General features: G+C 36.3%; 1 protein-coding gene across 1 annotated transcript; it reads left to right on the top strand.

Annotated features, from left to right (window-relative positions):
- Window positions 439–21566, top strand: LOC109843221 (glycerophosphodiester phosphodiesterase GDPDL4-like). Its single transcript, XM_020412157.1, has 9 exons — window positions 439–569; window positions 2038–2331; window positions 13466–13587; window positions 13698–14199; window positions 15772–15810; window positions 15930–16217; window positions 16462–16601; window positions 18933–19416; window positions 20995–21566. The coding sequence occupies exons 1-9, from the start codon at window positions 470–472 to the stop codon at window positions 21303–21305; spliced, it is 2280 nt and encodes a 759-aa protein (XP_020267746.1). The 5' UTR covers window positions 439–469; the 3' UTR covers window positions 21306–21566.

Raw genomic sequence — 21566 nt, 5'->3', positions numbered from 1 at the left:
TTAACTTAATCATTTTTGACTTAAACATGGGATCAGGACCTTTTAAAGCAATTCTTGAAACAAACTAATTTATTAAAAATACTGTGGAAGGGATATCATGAAATTTGCTCCAAGGTAAAACAACATCATGGACTCTCCCCCCATTTTTTTCCTCCCTTCTTTATTAAATTATTTTAAATCAAAACCTTCCATCTTTTTATTGAAATATTCAGGCGAAGAAACTTACAACGATGCAAGTCAAAAACCAGAGCGAGTCGCGTTCTTAATTGCGCTGTGGACCCATGTCGACCTTTACCTCAATCCGAGCACGAGTCCTTCTTAGGATTATAATAGATAAATAAACAAACAACCAGGTGATTATGTTAATAAACTAGAAACTATTATTATTATTATTATTATTTTTTTATAGTATAAAGCATCCATCGTGACCTCGGAAACCCCACTGTTTCTCTCTCCACCTCTCTCTAAAATGTGGGAGGTGTTCTTCTCCTTGCTGCTGCTTTTGCAGTGCCAGGGCGGTAAGGTTACCGCCCAGCGGCCCCGGCCCTCGCCCTGGCAAACCTTGAAGGGTACCGCCCTCCTTTTCTTTTCATATATATATATATATTTTTAAAGAAAGTTAAATGGTTGTTTCTTTATTGGGTCTCAGAAGCAATTTGGGTCTTGGGGTCTTTGTGGCTGTGGTTCTTTATTTCTTTATTTGTCAATTGTTTTTTTTTTGTTATTTTACATGGGTCCTGAATGGAACAGCTTGCTATTTTGTGGGTTTAGAGGCAAGATCTTTAGTGGGTTCTTTTATGTTAGAATGTTTCGATGGCTTGGGTTTTTTTTTGGTGGGTGGAATCGAGAAATCCTTTGTGGTTTATTTACATTTTTGTTGGTGGTGTTTATTTGAATAGGTTCTTGCGGAGCATGTTACGAAGGATATTTCTATTGTGGGGTTGTTTTGTTCCTGAAATTATGGCTGTGTGCGTGTCGTATTGTTGTGACTAGTTGAGCCGCCGTTGTTTCAGTGTTTGAACCCTTCTTTGTTATTGACGGTCTCTATGAGTTGTATCTGTGGGTTATTTAATCATACTTTTCTTTTTCTTAGGTAACGAATAACTTCACCGCTAATAAATACACTGACTTACTATTCTTTTAATTTTTTAGAGCTTAGTTTGGGGGAATCTAGGGAGATATCATGGATAAAATGCTCTAGGCAGCTGCATATGGTTGCTTTATATCATGGAAAGATTTCATATGCTATGATGACATAAGATTATAAGATGAGCCCATCATGGAAAATGATCGAAAGGTATGTCATCAAACTGGGATGACAAATTGAGGAAAGGGTATATCAGAAATTTTTGAGGAATGACTGCTAATAAAGGAACTTGCCACTGCACCTAAAATATGAAGTCGTTGGTGAGGGTTGAGGGATGTAATTTATATTCTAATATGTCCTGCGGGTTGAGCGCCCATTTCATGGGCCGAAATCTTGACTATTAGCAGTATTTTTTAACCTGTTCCGAATTCATGGCAGATAGGATTTAAACCTGGGTTGCTCAGATACTGTATCAAAGGCCCCACCACTTCACCAAACTTCATAGTTGTGATGAGGGTTCAGGGTTGTAATTCTATTGAGGGATGCAAGTTTATACTCTGGCAATTACATTAGGAATTTCCGTTAGTTGAGAACGAATAGTGAAGAAAGTGAAACTTGTTTATAATACACTCAAGAGACACAATTTATTATTTTGTTTACAGTTCCTATTTAGAAGAATTCTGCCGAGAAACTTGTGTATCATGTCTCTTCATAATCCAAACAGTGGCCAACTACAAGTTCCTTCATTGAGCGCTGATCAGACTTTTGTGCACATAAATCAGTATTATGGGCTAAATTTCTATTGTTTCATTTACATCGCCTCTCATAATATCTTCACTTTTTTGCATACGTACATTTGAAAGCAACTAAAATCATGTGTATTTTTCCCTACCTTTCTTTTCAATGATGATTTTTAGTGATAGACTAATATATTGTTTTTAATTCTGCAGGTGATGCTCCTGTCGTAGTGGCTAAGGGTGGCTTCTCGGGATTATTTCCTGATTCCAGTTTAACTGCTTATACTTTCGCACTTGTAGCTAGTTCTCCTGATACAATTTTATGGTGTGATGTGCAATTGACAAAGGATGGTATAGGAGTTTGTCTACCTAATGTGAAACTAGACAATTGTACAGACATCTCTGGCATTTATCCCCAGAGAAACAAGGTTTATCTTGTCAACGGCGTGTCGACACCTGGATGGTTCTCTGTGGACTTTAACTCAACTGAACTAGCACCAGTTTCTTGTAAGTTGCATTCTGAACAAGCAAAATATTTTCCCTTACTATACAAGCACAGGCAAATCCTTCTTGCGTTAGAGTAGTTAATGTACTGAGGCATCTTTAATGCCACACATGAACTTGGAAATATGTGACTTTGCTGAACAAGAAAATGTAATTTGTTTCTTATTTTCTTTTGCCTATCGTGAAATAACTCCATCAGGACCATCAGGCCTCAAATCAACACAAATTTTAATCAATTATATTATTAAGGCATGTCATAGCCATCCACAAGTCCTCTTTAAACCTGCAAAACCTAACTCCAAGATGCTCAATAAATATATATTTCGAGATATATGATCCATAAAAAACTTTCAATGCCAAATTCATAGTTCAAACTTACTTGGTCATAACATATAAACACAAGCAAATCTATATTATCCATCTACTCCAACAACTCCTTAGCATATAAGAGAAGTCTTACTCAAACATACATGTGTCTGTGAGTAAAATATGGTTATGATGTGGCATCTTATTTTGCTAATGGCCTACCAAGAGATAGATAGCATTGAGGCCCATTGTGCTAGTCACGTTGGAAAGTTTGAATCTCACCATTCTAATCTCTTGGTAGTCCCGATAGTTCATCTTATGACAACTCATATGTATTATTCCCTACATAGGTTTGAGTAAGACTTATATTATTGGAATCGGGTTGTTATTTGTAGACTGTTGCAGTTAGTATACTTGTAACAAAGTGGCGCACAACCAGCCACTATAGTGTAGATCATCGATTCATCATCACACTAATTTAATTGACAACTAGACATGTTTCACATCAGGGATACCCCAGCCAACAGGTTGGGGATAGATCTGACGTAGCACGATGTATCAGGATCTAGAAAAGACAAAACAAGACTAAAGTGCAAACTAACACTAAAAATGCAGCGGAAAATAACTTTAAATATTGAAACATTATAAACTAACAATTGATAGTAATAAATGCAAAACTACAGCAAATGAAGAGCATGTTCGCAATAAACCGGAGGCGTGGCAAGTTCGAGCAAAATCCCCAGAACCCTTTTGAGCAAACAGCATCTGGATAGAAGTCCTATGACTGAATTCTGCAAAAGAGTCAAATACGTGATTAGTTCCATACTAGAGCAAAGATCTAACAACTGTGACTAACCATTAAACAATAAATGAAAGCAAAACAATTAATTTCAGGCTGAAATCTGAAGCTCCATTGTATCTGGAAGTTGATCCTGAGGCGGCTAGGTCGAAGGGTGGTGGCAGGGTGGTTCAGTCGTGTCCAGGGGATGATGACAGTGTTGAAGACTTGTGGCAGAGGGCTGGTGGCGGTCGATGGTGTGCGAACAAATGCGGAGAGGAGAACTGGATCTGCAGTCCTGTTTCCTGTGAAAACAGAGGAGTCTGAGGGGAATTCTAGGGATCCTGAGATCTAATTAAGAAGAGGGAATGTCCTGGTGGTGATGGGGTTTGAACGTGGGGAGGCTGAGGCGTTATGAAAAGCCTGAAATTTTGAGAGAACAGAAAGAAATCAAGAAAAGGTGGAATCACTCCAAATATCAATCTAAGCTCAAGTTTATTTTCAATCTTCTCTGCTATTTACAAAAGGAGTTCTGTTTCTTATAGAGATAGGATAAACAAACTCAATCTTATCTAAAAGATTGAATCTCATCTGAATATAATTTGATTTAAACTACATTATCATCTAAAAGAGAGAAAATCGGGGAAAAAAAACATAATCCTATCCTAACAAGGAATCTGAAAACAAATAAATTCTGAAAACAACATAATCCTCCCCTAACAAGAAATCTGAAAATATCTCTAATAATTTATCTACGATGCCAACTTCCCCTAGAGTAGAATCGTATATTATGATTCCCATCAACTCTCCCTGGCTTGGAAAGATTCACCTCTGTTGAATATGTAATGAAGTAGGCAGACTAATATGCAGTAAAATCAAAATTTTTATCCACCTGCATCCTAAGATTCATACGTAGAAGAAGATCCAAGATAGAAAATTACCTGAAGCGTGCAGATTAACAACGAAAAACTGCGTACTCGTTGAAATGTTGCGCGGTAATTGTAGCGACGCCTCTACTAGTATCCACACGAATTTGTTGGAACTCCGCACGTCAGTGTGCTAGCACTTTGAAGACAGCGGCCATTGGAGTCTCTCTCTTTTTTCCTCACGATTTCAGAAGCTCGATTGGATTATCAACAGGTCCATCCCATGCCCCTTTTTATAGGGCTGTGAGATAGTTTCTCAAACCGTAAAGAGATCGGGATTCCAATCATACGGTTTCTCAAAATATAATTTGTTCAAATCAAATCATATCTTTAAACCGTGATTGATCATATCAATTTGATTGCTAGGAGATAGGTTCATTGAACTTGGTCAGTATTTCTTTCAAATGTGATTGATCAAATCATTTCTGATCAATTAATCGAGATTGATCAAATCAATCCTTATTCAATTACCCGATAGCCTCACAACTAATCATATCTTTATATGACTTAATTTATACGGGCTTTCTTAATAACGTTCCAACATGTTACTTGTGTGCGACCCAATAGGTTTACACGATGTTGGCAGTGAGTCAAAATACTTTTTCGGCCCACAAGTCATAAACGGACCCTAGCAGGATATTATGACTACCCAAATCATGTAAATGTCATTTTAGACGAAACCTAGTTCACAATGGACATATGTCAGTCTCTTCATCACTAGATATCTTGATTGAACTCAAGGCAGGAAGCGTGTCAACCTTATACAGTTCAACCTTTAATTTCTCGCACCTAAAGTTAGACCGACTTTTCAATAGTTGACTCTCAACTAATTAGGCATGGCCATGCACTTTCTCAGTCTATCTTCTTCGAGGGGCCCAGAGTATGATAGGGACAAATTCTATCTTGACCATTCACATCCCTCTGCATGATTTATAGCATACCCGATTGATACCTTTATTATTATCCATTTAGGGAAACGTTTGGTAACATCAAAGTATACAATCCTCATGTAGGAAACCGTGATAATCTCAGGTCAAAAGACCGAACATAATCATTGTATGAAACCTACTAATGACACATAATCCATGCAGTGTTTCATAGCGGGTCAGTCCAGTATCATGTTCACCAACATATACCCATGTGATTGACTTGATATATCATATCCATGATTCGTGAAACATGATCATCAATCAATCCACATACAGCCTATAAAATCATTAGTGTCCTAACCAATGACAAAAGACAAGGACTATTTAGAATAACATCACAATCTAATTACAGAGCTTCACGTTCAAGTCACATACTTAATGATCCATAATAAGTGATTTATTCAAGGGACCGAATAACAGATTATTCATAGAAGTTGAATAAACATAAATTAAACACAATCATCTCTGTGATTGGTCTCTAGGGCATATCATACTAACAGAATATTGGTGCTGATACTGCATAGCAAGTCCGGATCAAGTTTTTGAACGTCTTCGGCCTAGAGCCAAGAGGAGTCCTCTAAAGGTGGACCTCCACACCAACGAATTAAATATCTCTGAATTCCTCCGCCGGTGGCACCAGGGATTTGTTCAATCACATCTGGCTATTGTACTCTATCTGGAGGCATAGTAGGCGATGATGGCAAGCTGACCAAGGGCTATATCCATTGGCTTATTATACAGAACTAGATCTATATTGAAAATTGGGTTTATACCCATCTCCTTAGGCAGATCCAGCTCATAACCATTCGATCCAATACGCCGAATAACATGATATGCACCTATTCACAGTGCGTGGAACCTCTCAGGTCACCCAAACAAGAACCCAATCACCTGCTTTGAGTTCCTACACACGTATATGGCTATCCATTATTAGTTTATAAGATTCATTACTTAAAGCAATTTTCTGCCTTATTTCTAGATGTAAGTCATGCATGTGCGTTGCAAAATAGTCCGCTAAAGCACTAAATCTAGAACCCAACGGAATCAACGCTAAGTCTACTGGTTTCCTAGGCCGATACCCTATTACGACTTCAAAAAAACTCAATCCTATAAATCTATTAACATAACTATTATAAGCAACCTCGGCCATACACAAAACTAAATTCCATGCTTTGGTATTGTCTCCTATGAGACATCTTAATAAATTTCCTACGCTCCTATTAACTACCTCTATTTGGCCATCAGTTTGGGGATGCTATACCTTCGAAAATTGTAGTCATATGTTTAATTTTCTCTAATGTGTACGCCAGAAGTGACTCACAAACCTAATATCCCTATCGAATACGATTGTCTTAGATAAACCATGTAACCTAACAATCTCTTTTATGAAAACGAATGCGATATGAGATGCGTTAGAGGTTTTGGTACAAGCGATAAGATGAGCCATCTAAGAAAACCTATCCACCACTACAAATATATAATCGTTTTTCCTAGTTGTGCAGTATAGTCCTAAGACAAAATCCATGCTCAAATCTTGCCAAGGTGTAAATGGTAGAGGTAATGGTGTGTATAACCATGTATTTTGTTTCCTTCATTTTGCTACCAAACAAACCCTACAATGGGACACAACTTGTGCACCATCTCTTTCAATACTTGGCCAATAAAATCTATCCTCAACCATAACTATTGTTTTATCATGACAATATTGTCATGCAGCTCCTCCTGTGTGTGAATCCCGAATAAGTTAATCCGTAAGTGAAGTGTTAGGTATATGCAGTGTTTTCAAAGGCGCATTCAAAGGCGTACATCTCATTGCGCCTCATGCGCCTTGTAATGCGGGACGATGGCGGAGCGTCCCGCATCTGATGCAGTAGCGCCTTTTGCGTCTCGCATGCATCATGACTTTACACAGGGTGCATGTAGTACATACCCTCATATAGTTTTATTTGTTAACATTTCAATCGAGTCTTTATACTCGATAATTCATATTCCAAAAAAGCAAAATAAATCCATTAAGCCTTTTTAGTGGTCTTCAATTAAGGACCATAACTAATCCTTTGCTTGGATATTAGTCTTGATTTGACATTGAATTTGAGAATTTATGAATTTTGCTACTATGTTGGGTGTTAGCATTGGAAATTGAGACCTTATACCGTGATTTTATAGTAAGATATTCTTTATCCTGACATATTTTTTATATGAATTCCTAAACATGTTCATTCGTGCTTGATTATATATCTTAAAAATTTATGTGTGCGTCGTGCTCCTCGCATCACTCGGGCGCGCATATCGCGTTGCGCCTTGTGCATGTGTGCGTAAAGATGCTTTGCGCCCTGCATTGCGCCTCGCGCATTGACAACACTGAGTATATGCACAATCAAGTACTTTTAAATAAATAACCATTTGCGATGGTGAAACCTACTACACTTTCGGATGGGTCACGCGGAAGAGAAGTGTAGATATCACCAAAATCTCTAAAAGCGGGGTACTCTTCTAAGATGTGTTCAGATTCAATTACTTGTACACTCATCGTGTTTAATATATTGAACATCCTACTTAGTGCATCGACACCTTATTTTCTAACCTGGATTTGTGTTTTAAGTACAAATGTGTATTCTTCTATGAATTCTACCCATTTAATATGCCTAAGCTCTATTTCTTTAGGGAATTCAAAGATTGTAGTGCTTGATGGTCAGAGTATAGGATGAATTCCCTAGGTAATGAATAGTTTCGCTAATACCCAAGACTTTGTGCCACAACATAGAACTCTTAATAGCAGGTCGATTAGTGTTGTCGAGTCTCATTTAATTTCTCACTAAAATTAGCTATAGGATGACCCTCTTGGCTCAACGCTCTTATATCTACACTTGAGGCATCACATGCAACCTCGAAAATCTTAGAGAAATTAGGGACGTAATACTGGAGCAGTGATAAGCTTCCCCTTAATTTCTTCAATTGCTTTAGCAGCATATTTAGTCTATCAAAATTCCTCTTTTTTAAGATAATTTGTAATTATAGATATAACAGTACTAAATCCATTGACAAATCTCTTATAAAATTGAGCCAGATCGTGAAAGCTTCTAACTTCATGAATGTTGTTAGGAGTAGATCACTCTCTAATAGCCTTAACTTTGTCAGGGTTTGCTATGACTCCATTAGAGTCTACAAAACGTAGAAAGTCAACTAATGTCTACATGAATTCACACTTCTTTAGATTGACATATAACTTTGCCTTATGGGGAATATCTAAAATCTGTATTAAGTGAGGCATGTTCTTCCCAACTTCATCAAAATACACCACAATGAACTTTCGTAGGAACAGATGCAAAACTTGTGTCATTATCCTCATAAAGGTGCTAGGTGTTCCGGACAACCAGAAGCCCATAACTAGCATTCAAACAACCCGTTCATAGTCTTGAAAGCGGTCTTTCACTCATCACTGTCACGAATACATATCTGATGGTACCCACTCCTAAGATCATTCTAGAAAATACACTAGATCCTGCCATGACATCTAATAGGTCATATAGCCTAGGAATATGAAACATATACTTAAGGGTGATCTTATTAATCACTCGACTATCCGCACACACATACACCAACTACCATCTTTTTTAGGGGTAAGCAAAGCAGGAACAACACAAGGACTCAAGCTATCCTTAAAAAAACCCTTTTCACAATAATTCGTCTACTTGGCAGCATACTCGACATTGTTTAGTAGGGTTCATCCTATAGTGCGACAAATTAGATAAGGTGGCCCATGACACTAGATCTAGAATGTGTTGGATGTCTTGCATTAGAGGTTACTCATCAGGAAGTTCATGGGGCATAATATCCTTATAATCGAAAAGGATTTGATGAACATTGGGAAGGTGCTTTGGTGGTTCACTAATAATTCTCTCCCTAATAACCACTATCTTATACATAAAACCTTATGGAGTACTCTCCCTAATGAATTCCTTTTGTGTTAAAATATGAACATATTTGTTTTGCTAACTTTCCCTAGGCAGGGTGCTACCTTTAATGTCCTTAGGCTCTTTTGGCTTTGTTAGATTCAAGACTATCTTTTTACCATTGAAAGTTAACTTTCTGAAATCGTCCTAATAGAACATGGGCAACATCCATAGGGAGGACGTTACACCAAATGTGATCTGATTAGCTAGACAACTGAATAGAAACTAAACATCTCTGGGATACAGGTACGAAAATTTTTCAAAACCGACTGAATTTTTTTTTTTCAAAACCGACTGTTTTTTATTTATTTATCAAAATCGACCCGGTTTTGTGATTAGCAGGCTAATCACTATCCTAAATAGTCGGGGTTGGCAACCCCGACTATTTAGGATAGTGATTAACCTGCTAATCACCCTTTAATTAGGGTTTAACACCCTCCTAAATAGTCGGGGTTGCCAACCCCGACTATTTAGGATAGTGATTAGCAGCCTAATCACAAAACCGGGTCGATTTTGATAAATAAAAAAAAAACAGTCGGTTTTGAAAAAAAAAAAAAAATCAGTCCGTTTTGAAAAATTGTTCATACAGGTATAGTGGTTCTGTCTAACACTATTGGGCTGCAGTTGTGGTTAAGGCTTAAGGTTCATGTGTTCAAGTACCGAATTGGCTATTACATTGACACAACTACCTCCCTCTATTACAAGCTTATATATTTTTCATTAACGTTAAAGTACGTGTAAAATATAGAATTCAAACGCCAATCATCTTCATTTCGTGTTGCTGCTAACATACACCTCATAACACCTTAAAAAGTGGTTAATAACTCCTCAGCATTGCTAGCCCTATTCTTAAGCTCGTAAATGTCTCCTTCCTCATCTTCGTCGTTTTCTTCGGCTTCTTGGCTACCTAATCCTTATTGTAAATTATGACTAGGCATTGGTATGCATAGTGTCCTATACCCCACAATTACAATATCGTTTGTGTTTCTCATTTTCTTTGTGGAGCTACATATAGTGTGGCCTTTCCCTTTTGATATGTAGACGTATTATTATTATCACTTTTTACTTATTGTCTATTTATTTCTTAGACGACTCTCCTATTGTGGTAGAGAACTTCATAGTGTTAGGTGTCTTGAGATATTGCTTGAAATCTTGAGCAACTTGATAGACATGTTATAACGAGGTTATTGTGTGGGGAATCGTTTTTCTCTTGATGATTGACCTAAGATCTGTATGAAACCTAGACAAAGTAATGCTAGGGTCAACCTCGACGTCACAACAAACCATTAGTTCGTCAAATTTGCTCATATACTCTTAGACAATAGACTAACTTGTCGTAAGGTGTTTAATTGATCAAACAATTGGGTCCTATAGGGAAAAGGTAAATATTTTTTTAAAATTTTTCTTTCATCTCATCCTAAAATTTTATAGGTGGACATCCTAACCACTCAAGCTGTCTTTCAACCAAGGTTAAGTAATTTTTCCTAGACCAGACAACTTCATCTTCACGAATCTAACCTGCAATCGTCGGAGATGTCATACCAATCAAAGTAGTAATCCATGTATGTCATCGAATTACTATAATCCTAGGGATCGTGTCTTCCGTTATAGGAAGGAGCTTCCACCTTAATCTACTTTGTTATATCATCGGGCACATTCCTATCCTCTTGGCCTTCATCGAATTCCTTCTAAGAGGAGGAAGACAAAGTCTATTATTTGGATTTCATGCTCTAGGTGTATCCCTGGGATGTTCATCTCTATCTTGTTAGTCACCCTCTAACCGATCAACATCAAGCTTAGTGACTCGTGTATTAAAATCTTATACAGTTTTCAGGATTTTATTTGGAGTTACATTTATATTCGGTTCAGCCATATAGATTGTATCGCTACGTAATTGCACATAATTAGCAACCTATAATAGAAAAGAATCGAAGAAAGAAAAAAATAATAAACCAAACTACAAAAAATTTTCTTTTTTTAATTTTTATTTTTATAGTCTAAACTAGAAATAAAATGTCAGCAAATTCACCTCAAACAAGTCAACTAGAACCTTTTCTTTAATAAATTGAAATAACTAGCATTTTTTTAAACTGAAGCAACTAAAACCTTTTCTTTACTAAACAAAAGCTAACCTACATCTTAGGTTGAGGTGGTGGAAGAGCCCTAGCTGCATCTAAGATTTTGACACAGTTTGTGGAAACACGAGTTACTACAAATAGACAGGTGGTAATAATTAGGATTCACATCATTAATATGACACTCCTCGCAGTTAATGATGATTTTTTTGGTTGCTAATTTTAAACCAAGGCTCAGATACCAACCTAACGTAGCACAATTTATCAGAGTCTAGCAAAGTAATTAAACGAGACTAAAGTGCAAAGTAAATGCAAACCTAACACTAAAAATGCAGCGAAAAATAACTTTAAATATTGAAATATTATAAACTAACAATTGATAGTAAAAAACGATGCAAAACGACAGGAACTAAAGAGCATGTTCATGATAAACCTAAGGCGTGGGAAGTCCGAGCAAAGTCCCCCGACCCCTTTCGAGCAAACAACGTTTGTATAGAAGTCCTATGACCGAATTCTGCAAAAGAGTTCATACATGCTTAGTTCCATATAAGAGCAAAGATCTAACATTCTGATCAATCACTAAACCAATAAATGAAAGCAAAACAATTAATTTCGGGCTGAAGTCTGAAACTATATTGGATCTGGAAGTTGATCTTGAGGCGGCAAGGTCGAAGGGTGGGTGGCAAGTTGGTTCAGTCGTGTCCAGGGGATGATAGCAGTGTTGAGGACTTGTGGTAGAGGGCTGGTGGTTGTCGATGGCGAGCGAGCAAAGCAGAGAGGAGGATTGGATCTGCTTGTGAAAATAGGGGAGTCTGAGGGGAGTTCCGAGGCTTCTGAGATGAGGGAATGTCCTGGCAATAATGGGGATCAAATGTGGGGAGGCTGAGGCATTATGAAAAGGCTGAAATTTTGAGAGAATAGAAAGAAACCAAGAAAAGGTGGAATCACTCCGAATATCAAAACGTGAACTCAAGTTTATTTTCAATCTTCTCCGCCAATTACAAAAAGAGTTTTATCTCTTATAGAGATAGGATAAACAAACTGGATCTTATCTAAATGATTAAATCTCATCTAAGTACTATCCGATTTAAACTACCTTATCATCTAAAAGAGATAAAATGTGAAAACAAACATAATCCTATCCTAACAAGGGATCTGAAAATAAATAAATTCTGAGAACAACGCAATTCTCTCCTAACAAGAAATATGAAAATATCTCTTATAATTTATCTGCGATGCTAAGTTCCCTTAGAGTAGAACCGTATATTGTGATCCCTATCAAGATCATATCCCCCAATCCCCCCCCCTCTCTTTGTTTGTGTTTGTGCGCATACGTGCTATTAAAATTCCATTCACAATGCCAAAACTCTGAATTATAGTGAGGGTTGAGAGTGTAAGTTTATATTGTAACCTGCCCTCCTCAAATTGAGTGCCCGACTACCTGCCTTATGGCCCGAAACTTGCACTTACACATTGATATCTTTTTATGTTAAAAAATTTCGCTATGAATATGTTGTTGGTGGGTTTGAACCTGGGTTTGCTCTGGTTTGAAATAGGTTTGCTTTGATGTCATATTAAAATTCCTTCCACTGCACTAGAACTCTAAAGTTCCACTACACTAGAACTTTTAAGTTGCGGTAAGGATCGAGAGCTATAATTTTATATTCTAACACGTAAGTTGGTGGTTCTCTTAGTGCCTGCATGAATATATGTGAGTATGCATGTACGCATGGGCATGTAGGGATGTACGCATGTGCGTGCGCGTGAGCGCGTGCTCATACATATGCATGTCTGCCCATATTTGCATGTGTGATTGTGTATCCGTGCGGATAGGTGGGGAAGTGGTGGGTTTGAGGTGGGTTGGTTAGGTAACAAATAAAATGTTTCAACCAAAGAATATAGGAAGCCTAACCTATGACGTGGCACGCAAAGATCAATTTACTTTTAGAGTAACAACGGGTACACTGAAGAGAAATGCACTTTTTTTGCAAAGGAAATACATGTAAATGTTGTAGTAGATGCATCTTTAGATTTAGATCTTTGCGGTTATGAATTCACATAAATAGCATATTCAAAATATTTTTTGGCATTAACTGAAGTACTGTTGTTATCATATTTATGTACACAATAAACTTTTCTAGCATAATAACCAAGTCTGCAATCCAACCAGTGATACAAGGAATTTATTCTCGAACTGATAAATTTGATCAGAGCTTGTTTCCCATCCTTGGTGTTGAAGATGTGGTAACACAGCTTACGCCACCCGCACCTATTCTTTGGTTGAATATACAGGTAATAATAAACCTGCTTAAACTAATGTTGTGGTATGTTATTTTCTCTGTCCGCCAAAATTCTATTTCTGTTACTTCTCAACTAAGATTTACAGTCCTTATATCATGCAGCATGATATATTCTACAGTCAACATAACTTAAGCATGAGAAACTTCGTGCTTTCTGTATCAAAGCGTGTAGTTGTGAGCTATCTCTCATCACCTGAAGTGGCTTTCCTTAGTGGTATATCACCGAGATTCAAAAAGAGCAATACAAAGCTTGTGTTTCGCTTCCTTGACGAAGATGTTATAGAACCATCTACCAACCAAACATATGGCTCATTGCTTAAAAATCTTACCTTCATCGAGACCTTTGCCTCAGGAATTCTTGTTCCCAAGCATTACATTTGGCCTGTGACATCTGACAATTACTTACAACCCTACACCTCCATTGTCATGGATGCACACAAAGCTGGGCTGGAGATTTTCGCAGGAGACTTTGCAAATGATGCGGTTTTGAGCTACAATTATAGCTACAGCCCATTAGCTGAACAGCTTTCCTTCATTGATAATGGTGCTTTCTCTGTTGATGGTGTGGTCACAGACTTCCCAATTACTCCATCTGAAGCCATAGGTGATGTTCTTCTGTCTTGTACAGTAAGGTGGTTTATATTAATCAAGCTGATGATTATTTTACTGATAAAGTTATTGATATGAAATTCCATTGTTAGACCAATACTGAAATATCTTTTTTTCATTGCATTTTTCATTCATAACCTCTAATGCATTTGTTATGTTGTGCTTTCTACATATATAACTTTTTTTTACCATTGATGAGGTGGTGTTTTACCTGTTTATAAGTATTATTGTCATTGCGTTATGTTTTTTAACATTATGGTGTTAGTATAATGCATTGGCTATTTGGCATGCTATTATTACAATCAATCTATATGATACTAAGCAATGAAACGAATGGATGCTGATTAGGTTTGCCAAAATTTTAACGTAGTGGAACCCAAAGCAATAATGTTTTCTTATCTTGTCCTCTAGTTACACAGTAATAAGAAAATTGATGATCTTTCTTTTTACTTCTCTTCCTCACCTCTCTCCGTTTCTCAGTAGTTAATGGATTAACATACATTGTGTTTGAGTTATTTGCACGTATAAAAAACACATTTTTTATTACCTTTTTCAAAAGAAAGAGAGATGATTATAAATTAAGATTGTTTGCATAGTTAGATCAACTGTCAACAGTGTGTATGAGATAGCCAGATTTTTTTTCCTTTTCAAAAATAAATAGTTTTGACGTCACTGCCATTATATCAAAACTCCAAGTTGGGAGGTTTGAGGGTACAGTTTTATACTTTAGCACTTTTCTAGGGGTTGAATGGCTTTTCTTTGTGGGACACCTGGGGTTATTTTGTAACCTTCTTTCAGCAGGCAACCAGCTGGATCTGCAGTTTGGTTACTATACCAATTCTTAAACTCTCAGTCACTGCATGAAAATTGATGTAGCCTTTCGGGGAGATCAAGTAACATATTTTTATATTTAAACAAGTAGATTCACCTGAAACATTGTGATTACTAGACACAAAATGGCTGATATCCTGAACCAGTTTATACCACAGTCCCAGCACCATTAGTTTTTTAATATTTGTTTCAGAGAAGAAACACTTTTTCCATCTCTTATTTCATGGTAGAAAAGTATTTGTATTCAAGTATGTATGTATTAATCCAGAGAATTCATAATTTCAGTTGTGGGAATATGCCCCATAATATGATATACCTGTATGTGCATACACGTGTCCAATTAGTAGTTCTTAAAAATTCACGCTATTTTCATGATCACTAAGAGAGATTATATTGATCCCACTGTGTTAAAAAAAGTAAGAAACATTGTTTCCTGTTTCACTGAAAAAGATCTAAAAAAACCTAGTCGACATTTCTACAGTTGATGATTTTAATTGTTAGCAACTCAATGAATTTTCTTGTCTTCCAATTGCAGAATGGTTGAGGAGTTGTATCCATTGCTTCATCTTCTATTTAGTGAATTACCAATCTCACAATGAATGATCTATGATTGAAAAAAATTCCTTTCTTACATCTTAAGTCTCAAACCAAAGATTGAAAAACTTGGAACATTATCTTCCTTTTAAGTGATGTGTTGTACTCAAGATATTTGCATACTGATTTGTGCTGATTGCAGGTTGCTTTTCTCATATAAACAAAAGTACAACTGATCATGGTACACTGTCTTTTCTTCTTCCATTGTTCGACTTACCTGAGTTTCTGTCCCATATACGTAGTAGTTAATTTGTCCTAGTTTCCTTTCCTTTTTCTTTTTTTTGTTTGGGTGCAATTCAGGAAAGCCTATAATTGTTTCGCACTATGGAGCTAGTGGAGATTACCCAGACTGTACTAATCTGGCTTATGAGAAAGCAGTTGAAGATGGTGCAGATATTATTGATTGCCCTGTTCAAGTGACTAGTGATAGAGTTCCCATATGCATGAGCTCTATAAATCTTATGGATGATACTACTGTTTTGAACTCACCCTTCAGCTCTCCTAGTTCTCAGATCCTAGATATTCAAAGTTCTCCTGGAATTTTTACCTTCAATCTCACATGGGATGAGATTAAGCAGAACTTGAAGCGTAAGTTTATATATGTACATCCTCCTTGCATTGTATCTTCCGGTTGTCTTCGAAAGTTAATAAGGATCTTAGTGATCCAATAATATGCTCCTTTCATAGGTTTTTCGGCTTCCACTAAACCTGCCATTTTCCTTGAGCATATAGGAGACTATTCCGATTTCTATACTGAAAAAGGAACTTAGTCTATTTTAATGATCCTGAAAGAAGAAGCTTAATCTTATGTACTTTTTCTTATCAAATGCAGCTCAAATATCAAGCCCAGAGAGCAGTTACATGTTGGTGCGAAACCCACGCTACAAGAATGCGGGAAGTTTTATGACCTTGTCGGACTTTTTGAAATTTGCAAAAGACAAAGCTCTTTCTGGAGTATTGATCAGTATAGAGGTGTGTGATTGTTGATTTGGACTCAACTGACCACAAGCTCTAACCTAGTTGTTCAAATTTTTATTAGAATACATTATCTATAGTTACAATACCTTTTCAACAACCGCCCCCCCTCCCCGCTTCCATTGCTAAAAAAAAGTTCAAAACCCCACAAAGGAGGAAAAAAACAAAAAAGAAAATAAAAGGATAGAATGAAAAACTAAAAAGAACAAGAGACATGAAACATATAGAACTGCCACTAAATCCGTCTACTTACTCTATACCAATGAATGAGGGTGGAAAGTAGCAAGAAATGATAATTAATAGAGATCTAGATGACTCTGGGAAGAGGAAATTGTAAGTATTGTATGCTAACTGAAAGTGTGGTCGCAAACAAATAAACTTAAAGTAGAAAATGTCTATAAAAAATTTGTTGAAGGGCTGACTGTCGTGTGAAGCATCAAATATCATCCAAGCCTGCATGTTCAAGATTAAATGATTGAAAATCAAGATTCTACTCCCAAGTGTGCTACATGGTTAAGTGCAGCTCTTAATTACAAGATATAAATTTAGATATAATTTGTTAGCTAAAGACAAAACTATGTTATCGAATATTATAAATGGTTACTCAAAATAAATTCAAATTGAAGATTCTACCAAGTGTGACTTTGTGTTTAATTTCAGCTCCTACTTGCATGATATAAATTTAGATATAATTTGTTATTTGAAGACCAAAACATGTTATCTAATGTTGTAAATGGTTTCTCAAATTATCTGAGAGCATGCTTGGCAACTTTGGATTATAATCTACTTAGATTGTAATCCACAAACATGGATTATAATCCATAGCATTTGGTAAATTTAGTGGATTATAATCCATTCCTAATAGTGAAGTGTTTGGCAAATGGGTGGATTATAATCCACTATTGTTGTGAAAATGACCAAAAAGGACATGACTTATAATCCACCAAATAGCACATGGCTTGGAATTTTGTCAAATGATAAGGGATATACATGCCTTTTACTTGGTCAAACCTTCTTTAATCCACCAAAAAATAAGCTAGGGTACCCTAGCTTATTTTTTGATGGATTTGAAGTTAAAATAAGCCACTTGTCAAACATCTCAAAGTGGCTTATAAGCCACTTTTGACAATTTGCTAAAGATGGTTGAGGAAAGAGGAAAAATAAGAATAAAGAAGCCGTGATGGTGATGCCAAGAAAGAGAAGAAGGATGCAATGGCGGAGTTGGTGGTGAAAGATTGGTTGAGGAGAAGAGGAAAAATTATTCCCGAGTTCATGAGAAATAAAAAGAGAGATGTGAGATTGAAGTGAGAGTAGTTTGGAAATTAAAAAAAGGTGGTTTCTCTCTCTGCTGAGGTGGCAGCTGCAGAGAGGCTTTTTCACATAAGAAGTTAGGTCAATGGGCCTAAGCACATGATCAAAAAGTCAAGAAGCAGGATCGCATGAGGGTTCTAATTTTGGGGCCTAGACACAACTTTCTTGATTCTTTTGGTAATTTTTAAAATTATCTAGAAATTCTCTTTATGTTGATGATGTATAAATCTGTAATCTGAAAGTGTGACTAAGAAATTTAGTTGATAATAAGATTAGATATTGGGTTCAAAAAAGATTTAAGTGTAGAACCAGTATTAAAATATAAAAAAGATCAGAACATAACATCTGTGTGTAATGAAATGAATGTAAGAGATCAAACATAAAAACAAGTATTTGATAAGCAAAATGAATTGATTATGTAAATGTTCATGTACACTTCATTTAATATACAAATTCTAATAATATTTAATTTCACTTAAATATTCTTTTGCGTCAAATTTGAATTTATGGCACCAACTTGATTTAATATCGGCTTTATATATGTTTATGTGTACATTATCATTATTATAAATGTATCTAATAGAAGTCAATATATTATTAATAAAATAAGTGCTCATTTATAGATTACTTTTTGAATAAGATATTGTGAATATCAAATTCATGGGTGTAAATAGAATTTCTTGCTATTTTTTTGGACTCTTTAGTGTTATTCAGAATATTCAAACTGATGATAATTGTCAGATTCAAGAACAGAGAATATTTTCATACATCCAACTCATAAGTCATAACAGAGTGGATTTAGGTAGAGTAAAATATTATAATTGGAATATCCATCTCAAAATATTTGTTTTTCCTTCATCTAGCCCTTATTTGCTCCAAAATCCTATAAGGGTATGGTAATTGATTTCAATAAAGAAGTTTTGAAACCAGGGAGTATTAAATCTTATTCTTGCTACTGTAGTTCATTTATAACAAGTTTATTTGTGCTTGATGACATTGACTTCGCTTCTATTGCAGCATGCGGCATTTATGGCGGAGAAATTAGGATTTGATGTGACAAATACTGTCATCACCGCCCTGAAGGATAATGGCTTCAATAACCAAACTACCCTCGGAGTAACAATTCAGTCCACCAATAGCTCCGTGCTTGTAAAATTCAAGCAGCAGACAAAGTACAATCTCATGTACAAGGTTGATGAGTCAATTCGGGATGCTGTATCTTCCTCAATTGTGGACATTAAAAAGTTTGCTGATTCTGTAGCAGTAGACAAGGAATCTATTTACCCTACAAGCATGAAATTCATTACTGGTCAAACTCAACTCGTTAGTACCTTGCAGAAAGGTGGGCTTGCAGTTTATGTGTATATTCTGCGAAATGAATTTGTATCCCAAGCATGGGACTTTTTCTCAGACCCTATTGTGGAGATCAATTCGTTTGTTGAGGAAGCTGGGGTGGATGGTGTCATTACAGATTTTCCAGGGACTGCAAGAGCTTACAAAAGTAAGTACCTCGTCATGACGGTAACACTAGTATATGTTTGAAGTTAATTTGCATTTCTTGTTTGAGAACTGAATATTATTGGTTTCACCAATCCGAACAAACTTAACACAACAGCGCCGTAGCCGGACAGAAATTCCAGCCCTGATTTGATATGTGTCTGTATGTTCATGTTATTGTATCTAGTACCTTGGTGTGAAATCTAAAATAATACGTCTCACATATGGACTTTTGATTAGCACGCATTGTAGGTATGAAATATGGCAATATGAACATACAGACAAAAGATTTCATCTGTGCGAACATATCTATATCCTGAATATAAGATTTAACATATGTGCATGTCCTTGACTCATCGTGTTTGTACCCTATATTTGTATTACTGCAATATGAGACTGAATAAAATAACATTAAGTAATGATTTGTCATTTTCACTCGGTTAAAGTAAGGTAACAAATCGAATCTGATCTGGGGGGTCAACTTCCTGTAAAGAATAAAAAAATAATAAGGAGAATTTTTTTAAAAAGATTATTTTTATAAAACTATTAGCAAAATCAACCCTTTTATGAATTAATTAGCAAAATCAACCTCTTTTTAGTCACATCATCACAGTTGGCCAAAAAGAAGACAGTTTTGCAAAATATAATACTTAAAATATATGAGATTGGTAGTCCCGTGTATTTAGCAATCACTAATCACAAGTTAATATTTTCATGTATATTAAAAGAATAAGATTAATTCTTAATTAATGACCTCTAAACACGCGGGACTACTAGTCCCATCCCATGTATTTTAAAGATTATATTTTGCAAAATCTACCTCCTTCTGGCTAGCTGTGATGACATGACCAAAAGAAGGTTGATTTTGCTTATTTTTTTAAAAACCTTTCTTTTTAAAAAATTTCTCCAAAAAAAATTGTCAAGCCTAAGCATTTCCTGTTTCTTTATTTTAGTATTGCAGGAAATTGTTCACTTTGTTAAACCTAGTGTGTAAGTTCTGTAAGAGAAACTTCAACCCAAATCCTTGCATATAAGAGAATAAATATGCCGAGTTTCACGTTCTACATCATTACGTGGTTTGGTTTATGGTATGTCAAGGTACGAGTCTTCCCTTCCCTCTCACAAGAAGTAGGGTGGAGGAAAGGATCCTGTACAATCATCTTGCATTTAATAGGGTTGTATATGTATATTGCCTGTTCAGAAAGTCGTCCTCAACCATGACATAACAATTCCATTCCTAAATTGTTATTGGTTCTTCTTTATCGAATACACCATTTGATGAATTGTCTCAACCTGTAACTTTATTATAATTGTGCTTAAGCCATGTTATCTCATTCAATATTTCCCTCCCGTCCAGGATATATGATAAACCAAATGTAGCCTGGTAATAGGAATTAGAATTAGACTAGATGCACAGACAGCGGCACGTGGATTTTTTTCGTAAATGCACAGGAATGAAGTTCAAAACAAAATACAAGCAAAAAGGAATAAAAGTAAACACTTTGGTAACCGAGCAAACTATAAGGAACATATTCAATCAGCAGAACAGACTACTAAGATAAACTCTTTTGAATCTGTGCAGGTAATTCGTGTACAAAATTGGGTGATGATGCTCCAGGGTATATGCAGCCTGTTCAAGTTGGAGGTCTATTGCAACTGCTTGCGAAAAAAGCGCAGCCCCCAGCCGAAGCCCCATTCCCCATTCTGAATCCATCTGATGTAGTTGAACCACCTCTTCCGCCTGCCATCAACTCATCAACCCCCACATCACCAGGTGGAGGTGGAAATGCATCAGCCCCACCTACCCCACCTTCTAAAGCGTCGATATGCACCATTTCATCAGCGTTTTCTACTACCCTTTTGGCACTTTTCGGGTTTCTTCTGTTCTTCTGAGGATCGAGCTACGACAACATACTAATGTTCATTGTCGATTCTTTGTGTATATCTTGGTTTCACATTTATGATGATTGATCATCCTTTTACTGTCTGCTTTGGAGAGCATGAGCTCTTGCTTTCTGTAGTAATTGGTTTTTTGTTGTGTACTGCTGTGCCTTGTGATTAATGTTACCTCCCATTGTTCAGCACATTGGCTGAAGCTAACGATGTGAATGTAAACAGTTGAGATACAGTAATCACTCTGGAATCTGTCTGAGT

The sequence above is a fragment of the Asparagus officinalis genome, chromosome 5, assembly GCF_001876935.1.
Source record: "Asparagus officinalis chromosome 5, Aspof.V1, whole genome shotgun sequence".
Lineage (NCBI taxonomy): Eukaryota > Viridiplantae > Streptophyta > Magnoliopsida > Asparagales > Asparagaceae > Asparagus > Asparagus officinalis.
This window is presented reverse-complemented; position numbering and strand designations above follow the sequence as displayed.

What these genes read in the sequence shown, in the direction of transcription:
- LOC109843221 (XM_020412157.1), top strand. Translation starts at nt 470, where the DNA reads ATGTGGGAGGTGTTCTTCTCCTTGCTGCTGCTTTTGCAGTGCCAGGGC. An exon ending in TACTCCATCTGAAGCCATAG is followed by an intron (nt 14,200 to 15,771) that starts GTGATGTTCTTC and finishes TGCTGATTGCAG; the next exon opens with GTTGCTTTTCTCATATAAAC. An exon ending in CAAAAGTACAACTGATCATG is followed by an intron (nt 15,811 to 15,929) that starts GTACACTGTCTT and finishes GGTGCAATTCAG; the next exon opens with GAAAGCCTATAATTGTTTCG.